The 22,583-nt window shown below is 51.3% G+C and overlaps 1 protein-coding gene across 1 annotated transcript; it reads left to right on the forward strand.

Annotated features, from left to right (window-relative positions):
* Window positions 1–5,473: 5,473 nt before the first annotated feature.
* Window positions 5,474–20,947, forward strand: MSL1 (MSL complex subunit 1). Its single transcript, XM_077806171.1, has 8 exons — window positions 5,474–6,356; window positions 9,864–10,087; window positions 11,831–12,213; window positions 15,084–15,148; window positions 15,675–15,742; window positions 16,966–17,090; window positions 17,236–17,308; window positions 18,234–20,947. Exons 1-8 carry the CDS (start codon window positions 5,658–5,660, stop codon window positions 18,322–18,324), a joined length of 1,728 nt encoding a protein of 575 aa, XP_077662297.1. The 5' UTR covers window positions 5,474–5,657; the 3' UTR covers window positions 18,325–20,947.
* Window positions 20,948–22,583: the final 1,636 nt, after the last annotated feature.

The raw sequence follows: 22,583 nt of genomic DNA on the forward strand, positions 1-22,583 counted from the left end.
GGTCCTGATCCACGACGGGAGCTGCTGGGCACTAGGGTAATACAATGACAGTCATACTAAGACTCTCAGCCTGTGTTCTGTTGGGGGGAGGCTGCCCCCCGTCAGGTACAATAATCAACAGGAGCATTATCAGGCCAAATTCTGCTTTCTCCTTACACCAGGGAACATCCATATCAGGCTGGGGAGGGGGCCATGACTCTGGGTTTCCCTGCTGTAAATGGGCATCGTGGGGGCCCAGCCGAGCTGTGCACGGAAGTTCTGTTCTGTGGGTTAGGGAAGATGCCGTTTGGCACAGATACTTCAGTTTGGTGCCTGGCTGCAGGCCCATGCCAGGGCGGCAGGACTGGGGGTGGGGGCAGAGCAAGAGATCAGTGGCCTCTGCAGCTCTCTCTCCCCCAGGGCAGGCACTGTCTTCGCTTGTTACATAACCCATCCATGGCTAATTAAGAAGCTCTGTCTGAGACGCTTGGGAGAAAATCCAGCAAGGCTCTTTTGACGCCTGTTGGTTTGAATGTTTTGGGATTTTTTTTTCTTTCTCCTCCCTGAGTTTCTTGCGTCACCCCCGAAGGAGGGGGCTGGAGCAGGCAGCCGCCCCCATGGCCCCGCAGGGCACTGCCGGCTTGGGGAGCCCTGACAGAGGCCTGGAAAGACAAAACAAAGTCACGAGGTGCCGCCCAGCGGACACTGCTGGGAGGGGCCTGTGGGATCAGGGCAGACAGGCTCAGGGCTGCTTTTGATCTCAGTTACACTGGAGTAAATCTGGAGGGTTTTTACTTTATGTTTGGACAGAGGTACATAGACTACATGGCCATAATAGAGCAGGATCTGGCCCTTTCGCTGTAAAGCAGGGGCGGCTGCTTTGTTGTAGTCAGGTCAGTAGGTGAGGGCAGCTGGAAGGGGCTGGACGGGTGGCCCTGGAGATTAACTGTCTGTGTGTTTCCAGGGCAGGGACGGGTCTCGATACTTAGATGGTGCTTTTAGTGGCATAGTTGCTCTCTGCCTCTTGCCCCCGGTGGGTTAGATGACTATGTAATTTAATTGTATAGATGTGAGGAAACTGAGGCACAGAGCAGGGCAGTGACTTCACACTGAGTCAGACGCAGAGCTGGATACAGCACCCAGGAGCCCTGACTCCTGGCCCTATGCTCGGGCTGGATCTCTTGCTAGCCGGAGCAATTGATTCAGAGAGGCTGTGGCTTTTTTATACATTTGCTGTAAATCTGGTATTTTTTGTGCCCTGATCACAGTTGTTTAATAGTGAAAGAGACACTTTCCCCTCTTCCCCTGGGTCCCAGGCCAGCACCAAACTACAGCCCATTTTTTAGTCCATGACAATCGGCCCTTTGGAGATTGTCCCGCTGCCCTGTCTGCAGGCCCAACAGTGGGAAATCGACACTGAGGGCCAGATTCTGTGAGGTGCTGAGTACTTGGAACTCCCATCGACTTCAGCTCCCTCCCACCAGCGGTCAGGATTTGGCCCAAGTGTTTTGGGCCACTTTGCACTCCTCTTGTCAGCCTTTGCCTTCTCTCTTTAAAATGTGTTTTATTTTGTTTTTTTTGCAGCAGGAGGGAAACCACTGCAGGAAATGAGGCAAAACCAACACAGACACACACCCCACTTCCCCCCGGGGCCAACAGGACGGTGCAATTGACTAGGCTTTCCCGTGCAGCCTGGTACTTTCAGGATTAGAGCAGACAGTGGTGCAGCAGATACCTTGCAAGGCCCAAGCTCGCAGGCAGGCAAACACCCCAAGCTTGCAGATTCAGCACCGGGCGCTGATCCAGCCAGTCTGCCATGCTGGATAAGGTCCCTAGTCCAGAAGCTCAGACGGCTCCATGGCAGTTAGGGGTGGCAGTTTGAACTGGGAGCTGGGCGGCTGGAAGGAGATAGCTGGGGCTGGTGGTTTGAACTGGAAAATGACCAGTGGGAGGGAAAGGGGGGAAAGGCTGAGGAGAATGCAGTGGAAGCAGTGAGGGGAAGGCTGGGGCCAGGCAGGGGCAGGACCAGGTAGCAGGCGTGTGAGGGAAAAGATAAAGAAACTGGGACGAACCAGGGGGGAAAAAAAATCAACCAAACAATGGCAGAGAGAGGAATGCGGGGGACAAATCCACACAGACCCCCATAGTGGGGCCAATGCTCCCCCATGCTGCAGGGGAGGGGGGTTGAGCTGCCACCTGGTGACAGTATAAAATGAAACCAGGAATTTTTCTCCTTTAGTGAACCCTGATCTGGCCCACTCTGCTGACACAAAGGCCCCGTTAAAGTCAATGGGACCATTGGAGGGAATGGAGACCACTCCTGGGATATGGGATTGGACCCTGGGGCAGTCATTATTTCTGGTGAGGGGTGAACACTGAGGTATCGATTGCTGGTGCTCTGGGGTCTCTAGTTACTGAAGCAATACATGTAAACTCAGGGGACTGGAGTGCTTTGCATTGCCACCCTTTAGGCCAATTAGGAGTCCCTCTGATGGAGTCCTGAAGGAGGCCCCAGAAGCCATAAGGAAGCCTGTGTGAAGCCCCATAGGTATCAGTGCAGAGACCATGCAAGATCGGGGCCTTTGAGTCTCCCTGGTTTTCCGTCCTACCCCTTTATGCCCCTATGTATGCCATAGTTGGGCCCTGCCCCCACGTTACCTGATGGCAGCCCAGAGGGCACGAGGAACCTAGACGTGTGACAATTTTGCAACTATATAAAACCCCCCACAAACCTAACACACATCATGAGGTGCTTTGCAAATGTGATCTAATGACATGGAATGACAGCCCAGCCCGGGAGGAACAGGCCCCAGCAGAAGATACGTTTGTTATCATTGTGTATTTGGGGTTTTTTGTCATCGTCTCGCTGAACACATTCCAGACACACAACCCTTTACTTCAGCTTTTGAGTGTCTCACGTTTTTTATATTGTGCATTTTCTGGTACTAGGGTGGTTGGCGATGGCTATGGTATGCTACGTGTAGTGCAGTGGGAAAGCACCTTATAAACAATTATGATTAAAATATTTTGGAGGTTCCTTATTCCTATATCACTCGGTAGAGTACATTGTACTGGCTCAGGATCGTTTCATTGCATGTTATTTATTCCTACATGGGACCACTATGAATTTAGACTAAACTCTGATAAAGAAGCCATTGTGTCTTCATCCTGACCAGCAACCCTCCCTTCTACGACAGGACAGCAAGAAGGGGGGAAGCCTGATCGCACGACCAGAACGAAATGCAGCGCATGAGCTCTGCCCCCTCCAACCAGGGGCTATGCCCAGAGCACCCAGGAAATCAGACCTCACCGCCTGGCCTCTCTATCCGCCCCCAAAGACGGGGCCGTAGCCTTGCCCAGGACAAGCTCACCCCAAGTAGGGCACTGCCCTGCCCTTTCCTCCCACAGCCTACCCCTTGGCTCCTTTAGCCCCTGCCCTCCCCCACTTACACCCATTGCCCCTTGGCTTCCTTTCCTTGCCCCCCCGTCTCCCCCCTTTTCCTTCCTCCTCTCATTTACCCCCACTCCTCAACTTCTACCCCTTCCCTTCTTCCCCCTTCCCCACTCTGCCATGTACCCCGCCCGCTGTACTCCCTGCCCCCTCCCTATGTACCGCTCCCCTCTCTACCCCCTCCCCTCCCATGTACCACCTGCTGTCTCCCCTCTTATGTACCCCCTCCCCATCTCTGCCCCATCCTCTCCCCATGTACCCCCTGCCCCTCCCCATATACCCCTCCCCTCTCTGCCCCCTCCTCTGCCCATGTACCCCTGTCCCTCCCCATATACCCCTCCCCTCTCTGCCCCCTCCCATGTACGCCGTGCCCTCTCCCCCCATCTCATGTACCCCTCCCCTCTCTGCCCCTCCTCTGCCCATGTACCCCCTGCCCCTCTCCACGTACCCCTCCCCCTCTTTCCCCTCCCATGTACCCTGTGCCCCCTCCTCTCCCCATATACCCCCCGCCCCTCCCCACGTACCCCTTCCCTTTCTCCCCCCTCCCCTCCCCATATACCCCCCTGCCCCTCCCCACGTACCCCTTCCCTTTCTCCCCCCTCCCATGTACCCCTCTCCCCCCATCCCAGGTACCCCTCCCCCATGTACCCCTCCCCTCTCTGCCTCCTCCTCTCCCCATATACCCCCCTGCCCCTCCCCGCGTACCCCTTCCCTCTCTCCCCCCTCCCATGTACCCCTCTCCCCCCATCCCAGGTACCCCTCCCCCATGTACCCCTCCCCTCTCTGCCTCCTCCTCTCCCCATATACCCCCCTGCCCCTCCCCGCGTACCCCTTCCCTCTCTCCCCCCTCCCATGTACCCCTCTCCCCCCATCCCAGGTACCCCTCCCCCATGTACCCCTCCCCTCTCTGCCTCCTCCTCTCCCCATATACCCCCCTGCCCCTCCCCACGTACCCCTTCCCTTTCTCCCCCCTCCCCTCCCCTCCCCATATACCCCCCTGCCCCTCCCCACGTACCCCTTCCCTTTCTCCCCCCTCCCCTCCCCTCCCCATATACCCCCCTGCCCCTCCCCACGTACCCCTTCCCTTTCTCCCCCCTCCCATGTACCCCTCTCCCCCCCTCCCAGGTACCCCTCCCCTCTCTGCCTCCTCCTCTCCCCATATACCCCCCTGCCCCTCCCCGCATACCCTTTCCCTCTCTCCCCCCTCCCAGGTACCCCTCCCCCATGTACCCCTCCCCTCTCTGCCTCCTCCTCTCCCCATATACCCCCCTGCCCCTCCCCGCGTACCCCTTCCCTCTCTGCCCCCTCCCATGTACCCCCCCGCCCCAGGCGCATGCGCCGGGCGCGGAGCAGGGGGAGGCTGGTTTAAAGGCACCGAGGAGCAGCGGGGCCCGAGCGGCGGCGGCGGCACCGAGCGAGCCGGGGGCGGGAGGCGGCGAAGGCGGGGCCGGGAGCGGGGGCCCGGCGGAGGAGCGAGGCCGCGGCCGCCCCGCGCGCCCCCCCCCCCCCCGCAACCGCGGCCCCGCGCGCCGCCGAGAGCCGGAGGGAAAATGGAGGCGCTCGGCGGCCGCTGAGAGACGGAGCCGCCGCCGGCCCGGCCGAGAGAGGGGCCGCCCCGTCCCGCCGGCAGGGGGAGCCAGCCCGGGGGGAGGCGTCAGGGGGGGTCCGGGGAGCCGGTCGAGGGGGGGGGGCGTCAGGGGGGAGCCGCCCCGGGGGGGGGGGGGCGGGATCTAGCTGCGTCCTAGAAAGCGGCCCCGGGACACCTAATATCCACCCCCTAGCAGGGGACCCGGGATCCGGCCCCTCCCAGCGGGGGGCACCGGGGGGGGGGCAGAACTAGGATCCGGCCCCTCCCGGCGGGGGACCCGGGATCGGGCACCGGGGCGGGGGGGAGAACCGGGATCCGGCCCCTCCCGGCGGGGGGGGGCACCCACCCGGGCCCGGCCACCCGCAGTCTCCGCCCCGGCAGCAGGGGGCGCCCCCGCCCGGCCGAGGCTCCGTCCGCCCGCCCGCCCCTCCCCGGGGGAGCCCCTGGCCGGGGCCTGCGCCCGGGGGCGGGGATGAGCCCGCCGGAGGCCGCCCGCTAGCCCGGCTGCCCCGCCGCATGGAGCGCGCCGCCCGCCCGGCCCCGCGCTCCTGCTCTCCGCCGGCCCATGGCGCCGGGCGGTAGCGGCCGGGGCCTCGTCCCGCAGCTGGCCCGGGCCCGGAGCGGCGCGGAGGCCGCACCATGACCATGAGATCCACCGTCTTCAGGGCGGCCGCGGCCACGGCGCTGAACGCGGACAGGCTGGACTACGAGAGGCCGGGGCTGGCGCTGGAGCCGGGCCCGGAGGAGGAGCCGGGCGGGGAGGCCGCCCCGCTGCCCCGCCAGCCGCCCCGCAAGCCCAAGGAGCCGCCCCCGCTGGGGGGACACAAGGGCCGCGGCGGCGGGGGCGGAGGCGGCGGCGGCGGGGGCGGGCCGGCGGCGGCGGCCGGGGCGCCCGGGCAGCAGGAGGAGAGCTGGGGTGGCCTGGTGCCCCTGCCCTGCCCCCCGGCCAGCAGCAAGCAGGCCGGCGTGGGGGATGCCAGCAGCAGGCCCAAGTACCAGGCGGTGCTGCCCGGACACACCGCCTCCCAGGTGGCGGCGAAGGACAAGGGCTGCCCGGCCGCGGCCAGCGCCCCGGCCCCGGCCCCGGCCCCGGCCCCGCCGGCCTCGGCCACGGCGGAGCCGGGCCAGCCGCCTCCCGCGGCGGCCGCCGCGGCCTCGGAGAGCAAGTGGAAGAGCGGCGTGCGGAAGAGCCCCATGGGGGCCGGCGGGGGTTCCTCCAACCAGGCGGCCTGCCTCAAGCAGATCCTCCTGCTCCAGCTGGACCTGATCGAGCAGCAGCAGCAGCAGCTGCAGGCCAAGGAGAAGGAGATCGAGGAGCTCAAGGCCGAGAGGGACACGGTACGTGAGGGGTTAATGGGAAAGGGGCGCGGACCCGGCGACAAGGGGTTAGTGGGGGAGGGACACGGCGCCCGAGGGGTTAATGGGCAAGAGGAGCACCGTAACGAAGGGGTTAATAGGCAAAGCAGCGTGCAGGAGACAAGGGGTTAATGGGGGGTGGGGCTGCTGGCACACGGCGCCCGAGGGGTTAATGGGCAAGAGGAGCACCGTAACGAGGGGGTTAATAGGCAAAGCAGCGTGCAGGAGACAAGGGGTTAATGGGGGGTGAGGCTGCTGGCACACGGCGCCCGAGGGGTTAATGGGAAGAGGAGCACCGTAACGAAGGGGTTAATAGGCAAAGCAGCGTGCAAGAGACAAGGGGTTAATGGGGGGTGGGGCTGCTGGCACACGGCGCCCGAGGGGTTAATGGGCAAGAGGGGCGTTGCAACCAAAGGGTTAACGGGCAGCGGGACAGGGCGAGGGCACTAAAGGGGGCTAGTAACTGTCAATGAGTGGGGGAGGGGCAGGGCAGCCCAAGGGTTACTGTGCCTCTGGGACTGTGAGAAGGGAAGGAAGGACATGGGATGTTAAGGGTTAAAGGGCTGGGGTCCGGTTGCCATGGGGCTGAGATTAGAAAAGGCCAGGGAGAGGAACGGGTTAATTTAAAGGAGCCCATCAGGGATTATGGTCGGGTTAAGGCTGGAGCGATATAGTTTGTGAAGGGTTAAATTAAAGGGGCCCAGTATGGGGCTCCTACATATGCTTGGCATGGAGGTAGGGCTGCAGCGAGCCATCTGGGTGGCAGGGCAGGAGAGCACAGCGGGCCCTTTAACTGCCGCTGTTGTAATTACTACAAATGGATAACAAACGCCCCACTTCCCAGAGCAAATTCTTTCCCTCCTCTTTGCTCCTCTCCAGGGAGCCTCCCACTCCCCACCCCCTTGTGCTATAATGAGACCAGCCTCAGTTCCTCCTCCTCCTTTAAATGTTTCACACGTACTGTGGCAATGTACAGAAACCTGGCCAGGGTCCAGACTAGGATACTGCTGACCCGCTTTGCTGATAGGAGAATGGAAGCCTGGCCCACTTGCAGAGCTGTACTAATGCAGGGTTTGCTCCTTAGTCAAATGCAGGGCTGAGGGGGAAGGCTAATTGTAAAGCAGTGGTGCCCCCTCTCCCCCCCTCCCAAAATAGCATGGAGATATTCATGGGGCACAGGGGATTAGATTTGGAAAGACCCACTGGATCAGAACCAAATGAATATTTGTTAGCATTTCCCCTGCAAGCAGGAGTTATTTAAAACTATCCGATTTGGTGCAGATTTCTCAGTGCAGACCCATAAATAGTCCTCTGCTCCCTTAAAACGTCACAAAGTCTATTGGTCTCACTATCCTGTCCATAATCTGCAAGCCTGCAGCAACTTAAAAATACATTTCTTCCCCTTCCTATAATTGTCCCCCTACAGAAAGGGTATTCTAGTTTGGTTTTTTGCAAAAATCTTCAAAGGGCTGCATATCCAATGAGTAGGGTGACCAGATGTCCCGATTTTATAGGGACAGTCCCGATTTTGGGGTCTTTTTCTTATATAGGCTCCTATTACCCCCCACCCCCGTCCTGATTTTTCACACTTGCTGTCTGGTCGCCCTACGAGTGAGTGAGGGGTTATTTTCCTTGCTTTCCAAAGGAATGGCATGAGCCAGCGGGCAGTATTTTACTGGCGTATGCTGACTGCAAGGTGGGATAGGATCTGAGGTGCAAGGAAGGCACTGTCAAAACATCTCCTGGTGTTGATCTGAGTAAAGTTAACCAACATGGAGGTAGCAGCTGCTGTATTGCAGTCAAAGGGTGTGATGGGAGTTTTGACACGTGGGATTCTCTGAGAGTTTAAAAAAAATTAAGGAAACAGAACACACAAGCCATGTGTGATAAGCCTGTGAGTCAAACAGAGATACAAGCACATCTGAGTTAATTCTCTCTGGCTCTCTAGTCCCTCCTGCTGTCTGTAGATGCATAATCAATTCCAGAGGCTATGTCCCCTACCTGCAGTACCTAGGCAAAGCAGGGGGTAAATTAAGGACACTACTGAATTTCTTTTCTCTCTTGTAATGAAGCTGAGGAAAACTGGAAGGGGGAAAAGCTAAAAATTCATTTTCTTGGTGCATTGTGTCCATATGATTCAATTCTGTGGAACGGTGTGAAGGTTAAAGGTGGCGCTCGTGCATGCGCTCATGCTCTCTCTCGCACGCTCACGTGCACACACACACACAGAGAGCATGATTTGGGACTGCAGGACCCACTGAAAGAGACACACAAGCCACATTGAAAGTCATTGGGGCTTGTGTGTCTCTCACTTAACATGTGCTTTTCAAAAGCACCTGAAGGAAGAGATGGATCTATGGAATGCATTGCATACACAATTACAGATCTGTCTGAATTATAAATCACTACTGCATTTTAATCAGAGGCTTTGGTAAGCCTCTTTTCTTTTTTCTTTTCTTTTCTTTTCTTTTCTTTTCTTTTCTTTTCTTTCTAATCTATTTTAAATTGATATTCTTCGGACCTAATTACAAATTACCTGGCCTAGTTGAATGTGGGGGTGATGTGCAAAGTTCGAGAGCACCCAAAACTGCACCATATCTGTCAGTTGGAACGATTTGTAAACATTTGTTCCCTTCTTGGATCTTCAAATGGTGTTGGTTGGGGAACAAGGGGAAGCAATAAATCAAATTATAAGTGAATATTTTATTGAGTTTTGAATGCAAAAATGTGGTGGTTTTGGAGCTGAGATGTCCGGACTTCTTGTGGGTAAACAGAACGGGTAAAAATTTCAAAAGTGCCTAAGCCCCATTGAAAATCAATAGGATTGAGGCTCTAGATTTACTTAGGTGCTTCTGAAAATTTGACCCCTAAACACTTTCTTATTTGTAAAGGTATCTCTTATTACAACCCTGTTTCTTTTGCCCTTTTCCCCATGTGGGCTGTCCCCTGATTTCTTCCCTCTGTAGCTTTGGGAGGGGAGTTGAATTATGTAAGCCAAATTGTGCTGTGCCTTAGCGAGTCTGAAATATTAAATCTGAGGCTGTAATTTTCACTCTAAAGTGAGAGGTGCGGCCTCAGGATTTTCAGCTTTATAATGGGGATCAGAAATGTGTCTTTCTAATTCATCTGATCACTCCACAGCCATATTCACAGTTCTAGAGGTGAAATTCATACTGGTCATCTTCCTTGAAACCTGCGTTGAGAAAACCGTGGGGGTATAACCTGAAACAAGTGACAATACTGAAATAAAGTCTCTTTGGAACTTCTTCCTTTCTGTGATGTCTTGTTCTATGTAAAATTTGGAGAAAGATTTTAATTATAGCTCAGAGGTGGTGGACAGCAAGGCACAAATACCAGAACAGGTGTGGTGTGAGGCAAATAAGTTAGGGTGTCTTTGTTTTTTTTAAATCAAACTGGAATTGGTGTAATTCTTCTCTGATGAAAGCATGCCGGCTAAAGCGTAAGTGTTGGCCTTGGTTCTTCTTTCAGCTCCTAGCTCGGATTGAGCGCATGGAAAGGAGGATGCAGCTGGTGAAGAAGGATAATGAGAGAGAGAAACACAGGATTTTTCAAGGGTATGAAACCGAAGAGAAGGCTGAATCAGAAGCATCTGAGAAACTACAGATTGAATGCCAGCAGGATCTCTTGGACACATCCCAGCCCCTGCCTCCAAAACACTTCTCATATGGAAGAAATGGAAAGGGACATAAAAGGTACAGGACCACTTCACGACCTTATTCTTCATAAGGGCTTGCCACACAGCAGTGGGGCCTGTGTGTGTATATACGCATCTGCTGTCCGTCACATCGCTTGTATAAAAGATCATTGTAGCTTTAATGCTATTTCTCCAACACTAACTCCTGTCAGCTTTTCATTTAACTGTTTGACTGGCAGATACCAAAAAAGCCTGACAAATAGGACACTGGCCTGTTGAGTGACCTTGGGCAAGTTGTGTCCCTGCTCTGTGCCTCAGTTTCCCCATCTGTAAAATGGGGATAATGATCCCAACCTCCTTTCTAAAGTGCTGTAAGATCTACTGCTGAAAAGCGCTAGAGAAGAGCTAGGTGTTCGCATACATGTTCCAATACCAAGCAGCAAGTACCATCCATATTAGATGCAGAACAAAGAATATGCCTGGATTTTGTAAGTCAGGGATAACTTAGGATAGCCCACTTGTGGATTTGCTCCTTTGAGTTATCTGAGTAATGTTAGCTTGAAAGAAAAGGCATTCTTCCATCCAGAGGATATGACAGGGAGTGAGTTTGCCTCCTTTACCAAGTGGGTTAGCCCATTTTTTGTCCAAGAGGTTTGTAACTTTGCGTGGCAATGGTTTTTTGGGCCACTCATTGCTCCAAAGTTCACATTTATGTCCCCAAATACCCTTCTCTTTTTTTTAAGAGGACACTGGTACCTTGAAAATCGGATTTTTCTCTCTCTCAAACTTACCTACCGCCAAGTAATTTTTCTTGTTCTCCCCTCCCCCAACTTGTTAACTTGTGCATTTGACAGTTTAACTCTGTTCTTAATGGTCTGTTTCATTTGTCTCATGCACTAATATGAGTACATTCTAATCTAGTATATGTACGTTTTTAGACTGACTCAGGTAAGGAGGGGAAACCGAGGCACAGAGGTGACGTGACTTGCCCAATGTTGTGCAGCATTTCAGTGGCAGAGCCTGGAATAGAATCCAGGTCTCCCGGCTCTCAGTTCAGTGTCTTAGCCACCAGACCATGCTGTCTCTCATCACTCAGGCATTGATCGTGGGGAGCTCGCAAGCATGCTCTTCCCCAGGCCCTGCGAGAGGGTGTTTGCTATAACAGCAAAGCTGAAACTAATGAGGGAGCAGGCAGGTGTGTATGGGAAGGGGGAGGAGGCGTGTGTTTGATGTTGATCTTGAGGGGTCCACCCAAAAGGCCCTTCTGATTATCAGGGGAATAGGGAAAAGCCCGCTCGTTTCTTTTTAAGACCAACTTTTTTTTTTTTTAAAGCATGCTGTCTCAAAAAATAGATCAGCGACCTTCTCATCAGTTGGGAGTGTCCCTTTAATCCATGTCTGGCACTGTGCAGGTAGCAGTCACTTTGCAGCTCTTTCCAGTCATCCATGGCTCTGGAATCTGGATTGCTGTATTGCAACACACTCTGTCAGGGGCTACCCTTGGAAGGTTACAGCTCCTATCGTACCAGAGTGAAAGCAGTAGCCTCAGGGAGCACAATGCACCAGTCTCCTGGAAATAAAACTCCTCAGCCTTCGGTTGCCTCTCTCGCAAACTTTGCTGCCCGATCTCTGCAAAGGGACATACATTTAGACTATACCAATGTAAATCTATGATTATGGGACAACTAGCATTAGCTTTCTGGCATGCACAGTAAAAAATACAGACGCTGGGAAAATGAGTAGCCTGCTCTTGCAATAGGCTAGCTGAATAGGCTGCTAAACTCTCTCCCTTCTTTAACAGGAAGTCAGCGTTTGGAAGTGCAGAGAGGAAAACTCCAGTTAAAAAGCTGGTGGCCGAATTTTCAAAAGTCAAGAATAAAACTCTGAAACACTCTCCAGTGAAAGAGGAGCCAAGTAGCTCTTTATCCGAAACTGTTTGCAGACGTGAACTGAGGAGTCAAGAGACTCCAGAAAAAGCCAGATCGCTAGTGGACACTCCCTTAAAACCATCCACCCCATTGAAAAGTCCCAGTGCCCACCCCAGGGATAAAAGTTTCCCCAGCGAGACAGAAGATCTGCCGTACCTTTCAACCACCGAAATGTACTTGTGTCGTTGGCATCAACCTCCCCCGTCACCGTTGCCGTTACGAGAGCCCTCTCCAAAGAAGGAGGAGACTGTAGCAAGTAAGCGAACAAAAACTTGCTTGTAGCTGCATAATGGTCAGTCTGACACGGGTGCTTGCCACCTGAAGTGTTACCCTCCTACTGGACAGATGCTCGGCAAACGTGAAAATAGGTGGAATTACCACAAAGCAGTGCTCTGTCATTCCCTGATTGTGGGAGGTATCTGCTAGTAACAAACTAGCAGCTGTGGAAGGAGCTTTAAAGCCACAGTTGGGTTTCTGTAAGCCCGAGAGTGGCTCTGTCTGTGTTTTGCATAGTGCTTACGTGATCCTGTGAAGCCAGAGTGTATCTCGGGATGTAGATTGTCCCTGGTTTTGTTTTCACTTAAAAAAAACAAACACTTTTCAGCTCTGAGATCTCTAATGTGACCATTATGTAAAGGGGCCTTCACTCTAGCCTTGTCTGCGCTGGGATTTCTTCCTAAAAAGCGTCCCCCATTACTGCCACGTGTTCACTCCAGAGGTGAAAGCAACAGCAGGAATGGTGGTGGGCACAAGGCACTGGTAGCTGCTGGCATCTTAATCACCATGTTTTCTAGGCCTGCTCTGAGCAGCGCTGACCAATGCAATGGCAACAAAAGCCAACAGCTGTAAGAGCCCTGTCTACACTAGGGCTCACGGTAGGCTGCTTTTAGGAGGAATGGCTAGTGCAAGCCACGCCTCTGACTGCAAGGTGAACTCCCTTCTTTGCCCTCACGGGCACGCACCAGGCCATGCTGTCACAGTCGACACATCGAATTGCTGCCTCATGATGGCTGGGCGGGCAGAAGGAATCTTTTGGTGACCCACACGATCCCTGGTACAGAAACCAGTCAGGGGTGTCAAAGTGAACCCCCTGCTCGCTGATCGCCCTTCCTTTAGTTTCCAGCCATCTTCTGCAGCCGCACAGAAGCGTTCTGCCTGCTGCTCAGCAAAGTGAACTAAGATCCCACAATCCCAGCCTGCTTTGCTCTTGGCAGGCAGCATACATCCAGCTCTCTTCAGAGCCGTTGTCTAGAGGAGGTCCAGGAGCGGTGAGGTCTGCTGCCCAGCGAGGTGTGTGGACAGGCGATGCTTGTGAGCAGGCAGCTGCTCTTGTCCCATGACTTGGGGGAGAGGGGTGTTTTCTGATGTATTTTACCTTGACCCTGCCACCCCCAACTCCTCTCTGCCTTCCCATCACTTCAAAAGTCAAATCCTGTCTCCTCAGTAACGTCTCGGGAACCTGTCTCTTGCCTTTTGGAGGGTAAGGTGGCCTGCGGCCAGACCAGACATTCGCACAAGCTGGATTCCAGAGCTGTTGGCACTGGCAGTAGCTGTTGGTCAAGTGTGCCAAACTTGTGTGGCATCTCCCCTCTCTGTCCTGAAACAAGAAATAACCCGACACCAGCTAGTGTGAAGTGACCTTGAGGGTCTGATTTCAGTGCACAGAAGTCAGGAAGCACGAGTTGACCATCCATGCTTTGAACTCACCCTGTGCTGAGGCAGGCCCGGGGACTGACGTGCACTGACCTACAAGGCAGAGATGATTTGAACAAAGCCAGTTCACGGGCTGCCTTTTAAGCCTCTTTGTTTACATGGCAACTTCCATGCCCATTTCTGTGGAATTGGGAAGCAGCTTGCTGTTCATTGCTGAGAAATTGTGTCTTGGTCTTGCAGTGGTGGTAGTGATTTTCACGGAATCGTGCCGCTTGTGAAAATCAGGACAATGGAGCAGTGAGGGGATTTGTAAGGAGAAGGGATTAATGTGAGGCCTACGTTTTTCCCATGTTCTCCTGCCTCTAAATCTTGTTGAGTGTCTAACAGCTAAAACCTGGGTTAGCTTTGTGGAAATACTTCATGATCCCAGGGTTGAGATCTGTTTTGAAAGCTCTCCTGGCAAAGCGTCCAAGATTGGGGGTGTCTTGGGAGAGGGCTAGTTCCTTATTCTGCATCAGGGATGGAATGGGTCACGGCATAAATACTCTTCAGGCAAATGAGCTGAAAATCCACTTTCCCCATTTTCTTTCTTACCTGCCAAGTTCTGAGTCCAGGTTCCCTAGCAACAACAAGCTGCTTTGATGATAAAGTAACCCTGATCTGTAGAGAGAAGGGAGTCTCCACGAACAATGGCCCTTAAAGGGTAAGCAGCAATATTTAGAGCAGCCTCTGAGTTTGCACGTGCACCTGGTTTCACACTTGGATGCGGAAAAAACAAACCCTAATAAATGTGCATGCATGACACACAAGGCCGGGTTGAGGCCAGCTGAACATCTAGCCCCAATTCTTGCCTTCTCTCTAAACACAGCACCTCTCTGATCCTTTTAAACAGCGACCGCTTTAAAACACGCACTGTTCTATTGATGGGTTTTGTCCCCACACAGATTTATGGTGTGTGAGGTTAGCATATAAAAGAGGAACAGATCTGGCACTAAATTATGTTTGAAACTCTCCAGTTTAAGCATGTGTGGTATACCAAACTGATCCCTTCTTTTTAATCCAATTGTTTGGTTTCTCTTAAAGGTAAACTCTCTTCCCAGTTCCTGGATCACTGGGGATGTGACATGTTGTGGTCAGAGTAGCTACGTAAATCAAGCTTGCAAATGATGAGTACATATATTACAGGCTAAGATCTAATTAAACATTTCCTTGAGTTCAGGAAGCAGAGTTTCCATTTTCAGCAGTTTGACTGATGGTGAGTTGCTCCTTTTGTACAGAAGCATCTGTGCAGAACAGAGGGCCGTGTTTTTAGTGGCTTCAGCAGGGAACTGGAAATCAGGATTCCTGGGTTCTGTTCCCAGCTCTGGGAGAGTAATGTGGTAACTGGATGAAATTCTGTGCCCTGTGTTATATATTAGGTCTCTTCTGGCCTGTGAAAACACTGACCCATGTTAACTCTGTTTCCTTCCACAGTTCCTTCTTGGAGGGACCATGCTGTGGAGCCCCTCAGAGACTCAAACCCTTCAGATCTCTTGGAGGTACATAATCAATTAATGGTTTTGGTGAAGGAGACCAAAGAGAATAAATTGCTGTGGGCCTGCATGTGTACAACTTGTAGATGTAACAATACCCATTTTACCATTGAGCCAGTGGTCTGTTTTAAAGCTTGAACTTGTGTCTGTGGGGTCGTTAGTATGGTTTGATCAATAGGGAAATGCTAGTTTTCCTGTCTGGGGCAGGAATCTCATACCTTTTCACGAGCAGTCCTCCTTGATGAGCTGATATTAAATAATGGTAAAACCTTGGAAACTCTTGACTGTTATTAAACTGTTCGAGTAAATAATTGCTGTAGTTTTACAACTGGGTGTGGCCGCTGAGAGGTGACTCACCGCAGAACCTGGATTTGGATTTGTACCTTCCTGGGGATGTTTGTGTTGTGTTTGTGGTACAGTCACTCTGCAGCCCTTCCCTCCATTGCAGGGAAAGTGGATTGCAGTGGGTGAATGAACAAGCACATGCCTGTTGTGGGGGAGGAGAGGCTAACATCTGCTCTTATCTTCCCAGAATCTAGATGACAGTGTATTTGCCAAAAGGCACGCGAAGCTGGAGCTGGATGAGAAGAGAAGAAAAAGGTAAGGGCAAAGATTCTCCCACCCTGAATATTGCAGTAACGGCTTTTGCGGTCTCTGGCACTCCAGGGCCGCTCTAAAAATGAGTTAGACTCAGACGTGCACCCACAAGTGAAGAGGAAGGATGCCATGTATCAGAAGTTTGTGGAGCAGGAGCTTTTTGTTCTAGTTCTTAGTGTGTTTCCCTTATTTTAAACTCCCCTCCTCTGTTCAGTTAGTGCAGGGTTCAGGGAAGAGCCCAAGAGTGATCTGGGGTCTGGCAAACATGCCGAATAATGAGAGACTCGTAGAATTTGATCTATTTAGCTTATCAAAGAGATGGTTGAGAGATGAGACTTGAACATGGTCTTCAGGTACCTCCACACCCTCTCTCATCTCAGAGGGGTCTTTAGCCTAGCAGGCAGTGGTTGGAATTGGAAGTTAAAAACAAAATTCAAACTGGGAATGAGCTGCAGGATTTTCAGAGGGGGTAACTGAACCATCAGAGCAGCTTTCCAGGTGATAGCTCTAGCTGACAAAAGCTCATGCTCAAATAAATTGGTTAGTCTCTAAGGTGCCACAAGTCCTCCTTTTCTTTTTGCGAATATAGACTAACACGGCTGCTACTCTGAAACCTTTCCAGGTGATGTTATTCTCCAAGTCTTTAAGTCAAGACGGGGTGTCTTTTTCAAAGATACTCTTGTGGAACCATGAATTATTGAGCTTAATGCAGGAACTGCTGGGTGAAATATTCTGGCCTGTCTGGCTAGATGATCAGAATGGTCCCTCTTGGCCTTTCCATCTATGAACTCTGTGTTTGTAATGACAGTCATAAGCCATGGGGGGTCATAGATATTAGGGGTGGATGAGACCCAGTAGGTCATCTAGTGCATCCCCCTGGCCAGTAGATTGATTCTTCCCTGTGTTGTACTCAGAAGCCAGCTTGGCCATCTCCTGTTCATGCACCAGCATCTGTGTCTGCAGGAAAGTGCATGGATCTGAGAACAGAAAAAACATCTGGGAGGAGAAGCCCTTTCACGCTACTTGGTGTGCGTGTGTTCTCTGTTATCTCAGCCCTAGAATAATGATGGTGGCTGCAGATGGAGCAGATACCTAGTCACGAGGCCTCATCAGTGGATGTTAGGGAAGTGCTCTACGGCCATCCATCCAAGGAGCTCAAAGTACCACCAAGTATAGTTTATTGAATAAGGATTTTTAACTGCCGGGGCTTGTTTTACGTTTTCCAGGTGGGATATTCAGAGGATCAGGGAACAAAGAATTCTACAGCGACTGCAGCTCAGAATGTATAAAAAGAAAGGAATCCAGGAATCTGAGCCTGAAGTTACCTCATTTTTCCCTGAGCCAGATGATGGTGAGTTCCTTATCAGACAGGTTTGGGGGACGAGGGTGGGGAGCACTTGCTCTGAATCAGCGGGTCTGTAGCTGTAACCTAGCCATGCATACAAATAAGCCATGCAGCTGAGTAACGTTCTTCCATTGTGTTTTTCTCCTGATAGTTGAAAGCTTGCTGATTACCCCCTACTTGCCTGTTGTAGCATTTGGCCGACCATTACCAAAACTAACCCCACAGTAAGTATTTCTCGCTTGTAAATTTCCAACAGGGCTCCTCTAAAGTGAATCCAGCAAGGAAGCTGGACCATGCTTTTGGAAGTGGCATTCAGTAGAACACATGCAGCCACCATGCTAGTCTCTAAACAGCCCTGAAACGGTCATTCAGGCTGGGCAGTAGCTCAGTGTTCCTGCCTGGATGTGTACTCAGCTCAGGTGAAGTGGGACCCAGTGGCTAAACATTTGCAGGCAGCGTGCTGCCAGTCCTTGAGTACTGTGCTGTGTGTGGCCAGCTCAGCACAGAACTCGCCCCAGAGGCTGGCCTAGTACAGCATGGAATGTGGAGGATGCTGTCAATTCTCAGCTACCCAGACAGAGGATAGAAGTGTGCGCTGGAGGAGAGGGGCCAAAAGGAAGTCTTGTAGACACAGTTGCTGATTCCCAGGCCCTTTCTTCCAAGACTGCTCCCACCCCACTCTGATGCTTTAGAATCTACAGTGCAGAATCAAACACTATATGAGAGCAGGACGCCCGTCACGGGCCTACAATGCTTCCACTTCGGTCGTCGGGGCTAGTGTGCTCAGCATTCAACGTGCGGAAGGCTAGTCCTGTACAGATTTACACCCTCATCTGATGGGGAAGGCAGTGTGCCCTGGAGGGTAGAGCATTGGACAAGGACTTGGAAAACCTAGGTCTAGTCCTAGCTCTTCCAATGGCTGGGTGACCTTGGGCAAATCACTGCACTTCTCTAGGCGTCCTTTTGTGAAGTGCTTTGAAATTGACTGATGCAAAGATTATAATAAATAAACTCTAATTATGATTAATTATCCAATATAGTTTGGGGGTTGCGGGCAGTAATTCAGCCACAGCATCTCATTCAAAACAACCTCCTGTTCTGAACTGGGTGTTTTCATCATGGATCAAGGCCTTTTTCTCTTTGTGACAGGAACTTTGAGCTGCCGTGGCTGGACGAACGAAGCCGCTGTCGGCTGGAGATGCAGAAGAAGCAGACGCCTCACCGAACGTGCAGAAAGTAGCTGCCCGGGCAGCGTTGCGATGGACTTAGCACGCCATTGGCAATGGCTGGCAAGGAACTATTTGTTTTTCAGTCCCGTGAATCTTTACCCTCGTGGATATTCTCATTCACTGATGTTTTTCTCCATGCCTCTGTATTTTTCCCATCCTTCTGGTTTTCACAAAAACTCTTTACCTGGCTGATTAACTGTGGTTTATTTATTTCTTTCCCCTCCCGCTTTCCTTAGCAGCAAGTTTTCAAGCTTTATGCTGGAACAACAGGGCTGGAAGCTCAGAGACACCTTTTGCTCTCTGCCTAAGCTTCATTAGCTGCTGTGGCCACTACAGTTCATAAGAGGCCTTGTGAAGGTTGGGAAGCCTAAAAACAGGCCTGCCTTGTGACCTGTCCCACCTGCAAGTCCCCGTCGGCGATGCCTGTGTGTTGGCTCAGCGTGTGGTGCTCGACACCTCTCTGAAGCTGATGTTTATTTTCTTAGAAAGACATTCAGCAGCGAGAACTTGCAGATGGGACCAGCAGGCAGAGTTAGGCCAAGCTTGTCACACTGTCACTTTGAAACTCTGTGGTGAAAAGAACCCGCCTAAGAGGAGTGTAGATTTGGCTGCAAATTCCTCTTGCCTGACAGATCAGGCTTCCAATAGGGTGCCTGTGATGTGCTAGATAGGTCTTTTTTTAATAAATGGGTGAAAACTAACTTCATGAATGCCCACTTCCCCTGAGAGAGGCTGGCAGATGGTTCTGAATGTGCCGTGTCTCACTGAGCGCGGCTGGTTGAGCCCTGCGTCCCATTGTCGCCACAAGACGCACCCGGTTAGTTACCTGCGTCAGAAATGGGTTAGCTGCGCATATTCTGTAGCGAGACTGCCCTTGCTCGAATCCCAGGGTGAAAGTGCTTCTGCAGATGAGACTGTTTGCCAGCAGCTATGTCATGTTCTAGACTGAATGGGTATCTGGGGGGGAGGGTTTTTTAAACATTTTTGTTTGTGAAAACAGAATTCGAGACGCACAATTGTGGTTCATTTTTATTTAAATGTTTAAGGACAGCACTGGCTGGCAATTCATGTATCTTGTAAACCGCTTGGATTGGCTAGAGGAAATTAGAATGGTGCCTACGCTTTAGCTCTAGTAATTCGCTTCCTTTATGAAATGAGCCTTCGTTGCTGTCCTACACTAATGGGTGATGCCAAACGCTCTGGTATAGGTGTAACTAGTGCTGAAGTCTTGAGCTGAGTGTTTTTTTGTTTTTGTTTCTTTAATTTGGACGACACATTCTCAGTCGCCTTTCAGGCTTTACAGCAGACTGGAGTCAAAGCAGGAATGTTTGGTCTCTAAAGAGAGAACACCTGTTACTCTTGTGCACAATGCTTGCCTGTCTGATTGCTCCTCAGTTATTGTCCTACCGCTGACAGGTTTGTGGTTGCGGGGAGGAGCTAACTTCATTTCTGAAGATGTTAGCGGGCCAGGGAAGAAATGATCCCCTCTGGTTGTTCCTTTTGAGTTCATAGTGTTGTCTAAGGCCAGCAATCTTCTCTCCTTGCTTTGGTTCAAATGGCTATAAATAGTAATGCACAAATACAAAATGTGGTTTTTTTGTTTGTTTTTTTCTTTTCCCCAAGAGCTGGGGTGTATTCTTATGCAAGTTGGAAGAGAGGCTGGTTCTTGCGACACGGCAGTGGGTTATGCTAGGGTTCCTACAGTAATGGTGTTTGGAAGAGGGTCTGAAACCCACCTAAAAGGGGGAAATCTCTTGAAGCATGGGCCCTGGTACCACATAGCCTGTATAATTAGGGCTAGGCACTGTATTTTTTTTTTTTTTAAATAAGGCTGTTCTTGGGTGTCCTGCTTTCGCATGATAGCGTGTGTCCTTTAATGGATTTCTGTGCAATTAGGAGCCAAAATGTTAAATGGGCAAATATTAGCTTGAGCCTTGTTTCTTTTCTTGATGTTGTCTCTTTCAGGTCTGCATCAAGCAGGTTTTGCATTCTGGTTATACCCTGCATTAGTGGCTTTTCAGGGGTCAGAATACTTTTGAGTCCCAGTGACAGCCAGCTCTGAGAGGTATCTGCTGGCAGCTGCTTGACCTCAGACTTAAGGTCCCACTGGCCATAGCTCCCAGTGCAAAGCCGGTTTTTAAACACTTCTTCATGCTGCCATCCAGACAGGCAGCCAGGTTTTATAAATGATCCTCTTTAATAGACATCTATCCAGCAGTCATCAGCTACAGATGGGGGTGGGGGAGGGGGCAGGGAGTATGCTGGTGGGGAAGTACAAAGTAAAATTTTCAGTGAGTGTTAATGTGGAAAAATAGTCTTATTTCTCCCAGTATGGGCTACAACACTGTGAAATCCAATCTGCAATGGAAGGCCCTGCAATTCCCTATTAGAACTGTTCTTTGGTTTCAAAACCTTGCTTTCTTTAACCAAGTTTAAGCTAGTGTAAAAATAAAATCTTAAAAAAAAAAAATTAAAAGCTTGTCTGTATTCTTCAGCCTTGTTTTATGGCCATTTGACACATAGTTGTCTGTAATGCATACTTTTGATACCATTTCTAATGTGTAAAATCGGTCGTCTTGTAAATATCTTATAAAAAAAAGTTCAGTTGTAAATAAAAACTATTGTGGCTGTTAATTTTTTGAATTTCTGCTTCAGTTTGTTAGAATTAACAGTGTTAATGGGGAGTATTAAACAATTCTGCCTGTATGGTTAAAAATTTAAACAAATCAAATTTTTTTACAATAAAATAGAAAAAAAAAAATCTACATTTTGTGGTCACATTTGTCTCAAACCCTTTATACATGTCTTGTTTGGAAACATTCTCACACCCAATTAAAAACGCAGCCTGCCTCTCTTGCATGCTTCGTGTCTCCCATGGAAATGATGTTACCAGTTTTAGAAATGTCGGCGGGTGCTGCTGTAGCTGGCTTAGAACTAGGCAGATTGGAAGAACTGTCTATCCTTGATGCCTTGTCTTTCTCTCTTTTGGTAGTGGTAGAAACTACATTAAGGATCTTTCATCTGACAGGTTGAAGTCCTAACCAGTTAGGCCTCAATTCCATAGCCAAATCTGTGGGACCCACTGTTCAAATGTATGGAAAAAAACTTAAAAATGTTTCCAGAGACTGTTTGTATTCTGACTCCAATTTGCTCTGAAAGACATCTGCCAGAACCTGCTTTGGCTCTTTAAAAACTGCCCCTTGGTCTGGGTCAGTGCGTGGTGAGTGCTGAATGGCCTGTTGCCAAATGCTAGTTTAATAAATTCTGTAGGGAACAGTCATTCTGCTTGCTCCCAGTTTAATTTTTTTGTTCTCTTTACAAATCTTTAAGCAAGTGGGCGGATGAAAAGGCAAAGACCATGGCTGCTGTTCATAGATAACAGCTGAGCACGGGGTGTACCTCAAGTGCTGGAATACCAAATGCTGGAAGAGATAGATGAACCTATTGTGGAATATGTGGAGAACCACCTCACGTTACCTAGGGTGAACAAGTGTGTTAGGTAGATAATGACGCAGGGCATGTGTGGTCAACGTGCCTCTGTTGTCTGCTTCCAGTGAAGGAAAGTGCCACACTTTATCATGGGTGGTGCCAGTCACCTCCCTGTGTCTCCATTTCTTTCTGTGTACAACGTGGATGACTAATTCCCTACTACCCCTACTTAGTCCCAAAGGCCCAGCTACTCAAGGACAGTTGGGAGTCCAGCTCCCTCTCATGTCAGCCAGCACCTAAATACTTTTGAACTCCTACTGAAATCAATGGGCATTTAGGCTCCTACCTACCTCGGAGGAATGGGGCCAAAGTTACCAGCATTTCACGCTAAGGCGGGCCTCCCTGGCTTTCCTTGCTGGAAACTGATACGCGGCACCACAGAAGGAGCGTGAAATGGAGCTACACGTGGGAAAACGTAGGTGCATGGTTGTGCAGGAAAGTGTGTGTGTGAGAGGGGTTGTCGGTGTCCAAAGCATAATGAAACCTTTGTGCGTAACACGCCCAGCTAACCCTCGGTTGTTCACTTCGCTTGCAGTGGTCTCCTGCAGCAGGGGCGAGCCCCGTAACAGGCCAGCCCCCCCGTGGTGTATTAGTGAGCCGGGTCCCAGACCCAGGATCTGACACTTGTCCTTTCCCCCCGGGGAAGTGGGTCTGATTCCAGAGGGGACCCCAGGCCAGCCCTGGCCAATCGGGGGGGGAGGGGGGGAAAGCGCCCAGTAGGGGGGGAGTGCCCAGTGGGGCTCTTTGCCCTGCACTGGGGTCTGCGGAGGGAAGGGGCTGC

The sequence above is a fragment of the Eretmochelys imbricata genome, chromosome 27 (genome assembly GCF_965152235.1).
Source record: "Eretmochelys imbricata isolate rEreImb1 chromosome 27, rEreImb1.hap1, whole genome shotgun sequence".
Classification (NCBI taxonomy): domain Eukaryota; kingdom Metazoa; phylum Chordata; order Testudines; family Cheloniidae; genus Eretmochelys; species Eretmochelys imbricata.

What these genes read in the sequence shown, in the direction of transcription:
- MSL1 (XM_077806171.1), top strand. Translation starts at nt 5,658, where the DNA reads ATGACCATGAGATCCACCGTCTTCAGGGCGGCCGCGGCCACGGCGCTG. An exon ending in TTTCCCTGAGCCAGATGATG is followed by an intron (nt 17,091 to 17,235) that starts GTGAGTTCCTTA and finishes TTCTCCTGATAG; the next exon opens with TTGAAAGCTTGCTGATTACC. An exon ending in TTACCAAAACTAACCCCACA is followed by an intron (nt 17,309 to 18,233) that starts GTAAGTATTTCT and finishes TCTTTGTGACAG; the next exon opens with GAACTTTGAGCTGCCGTGGC.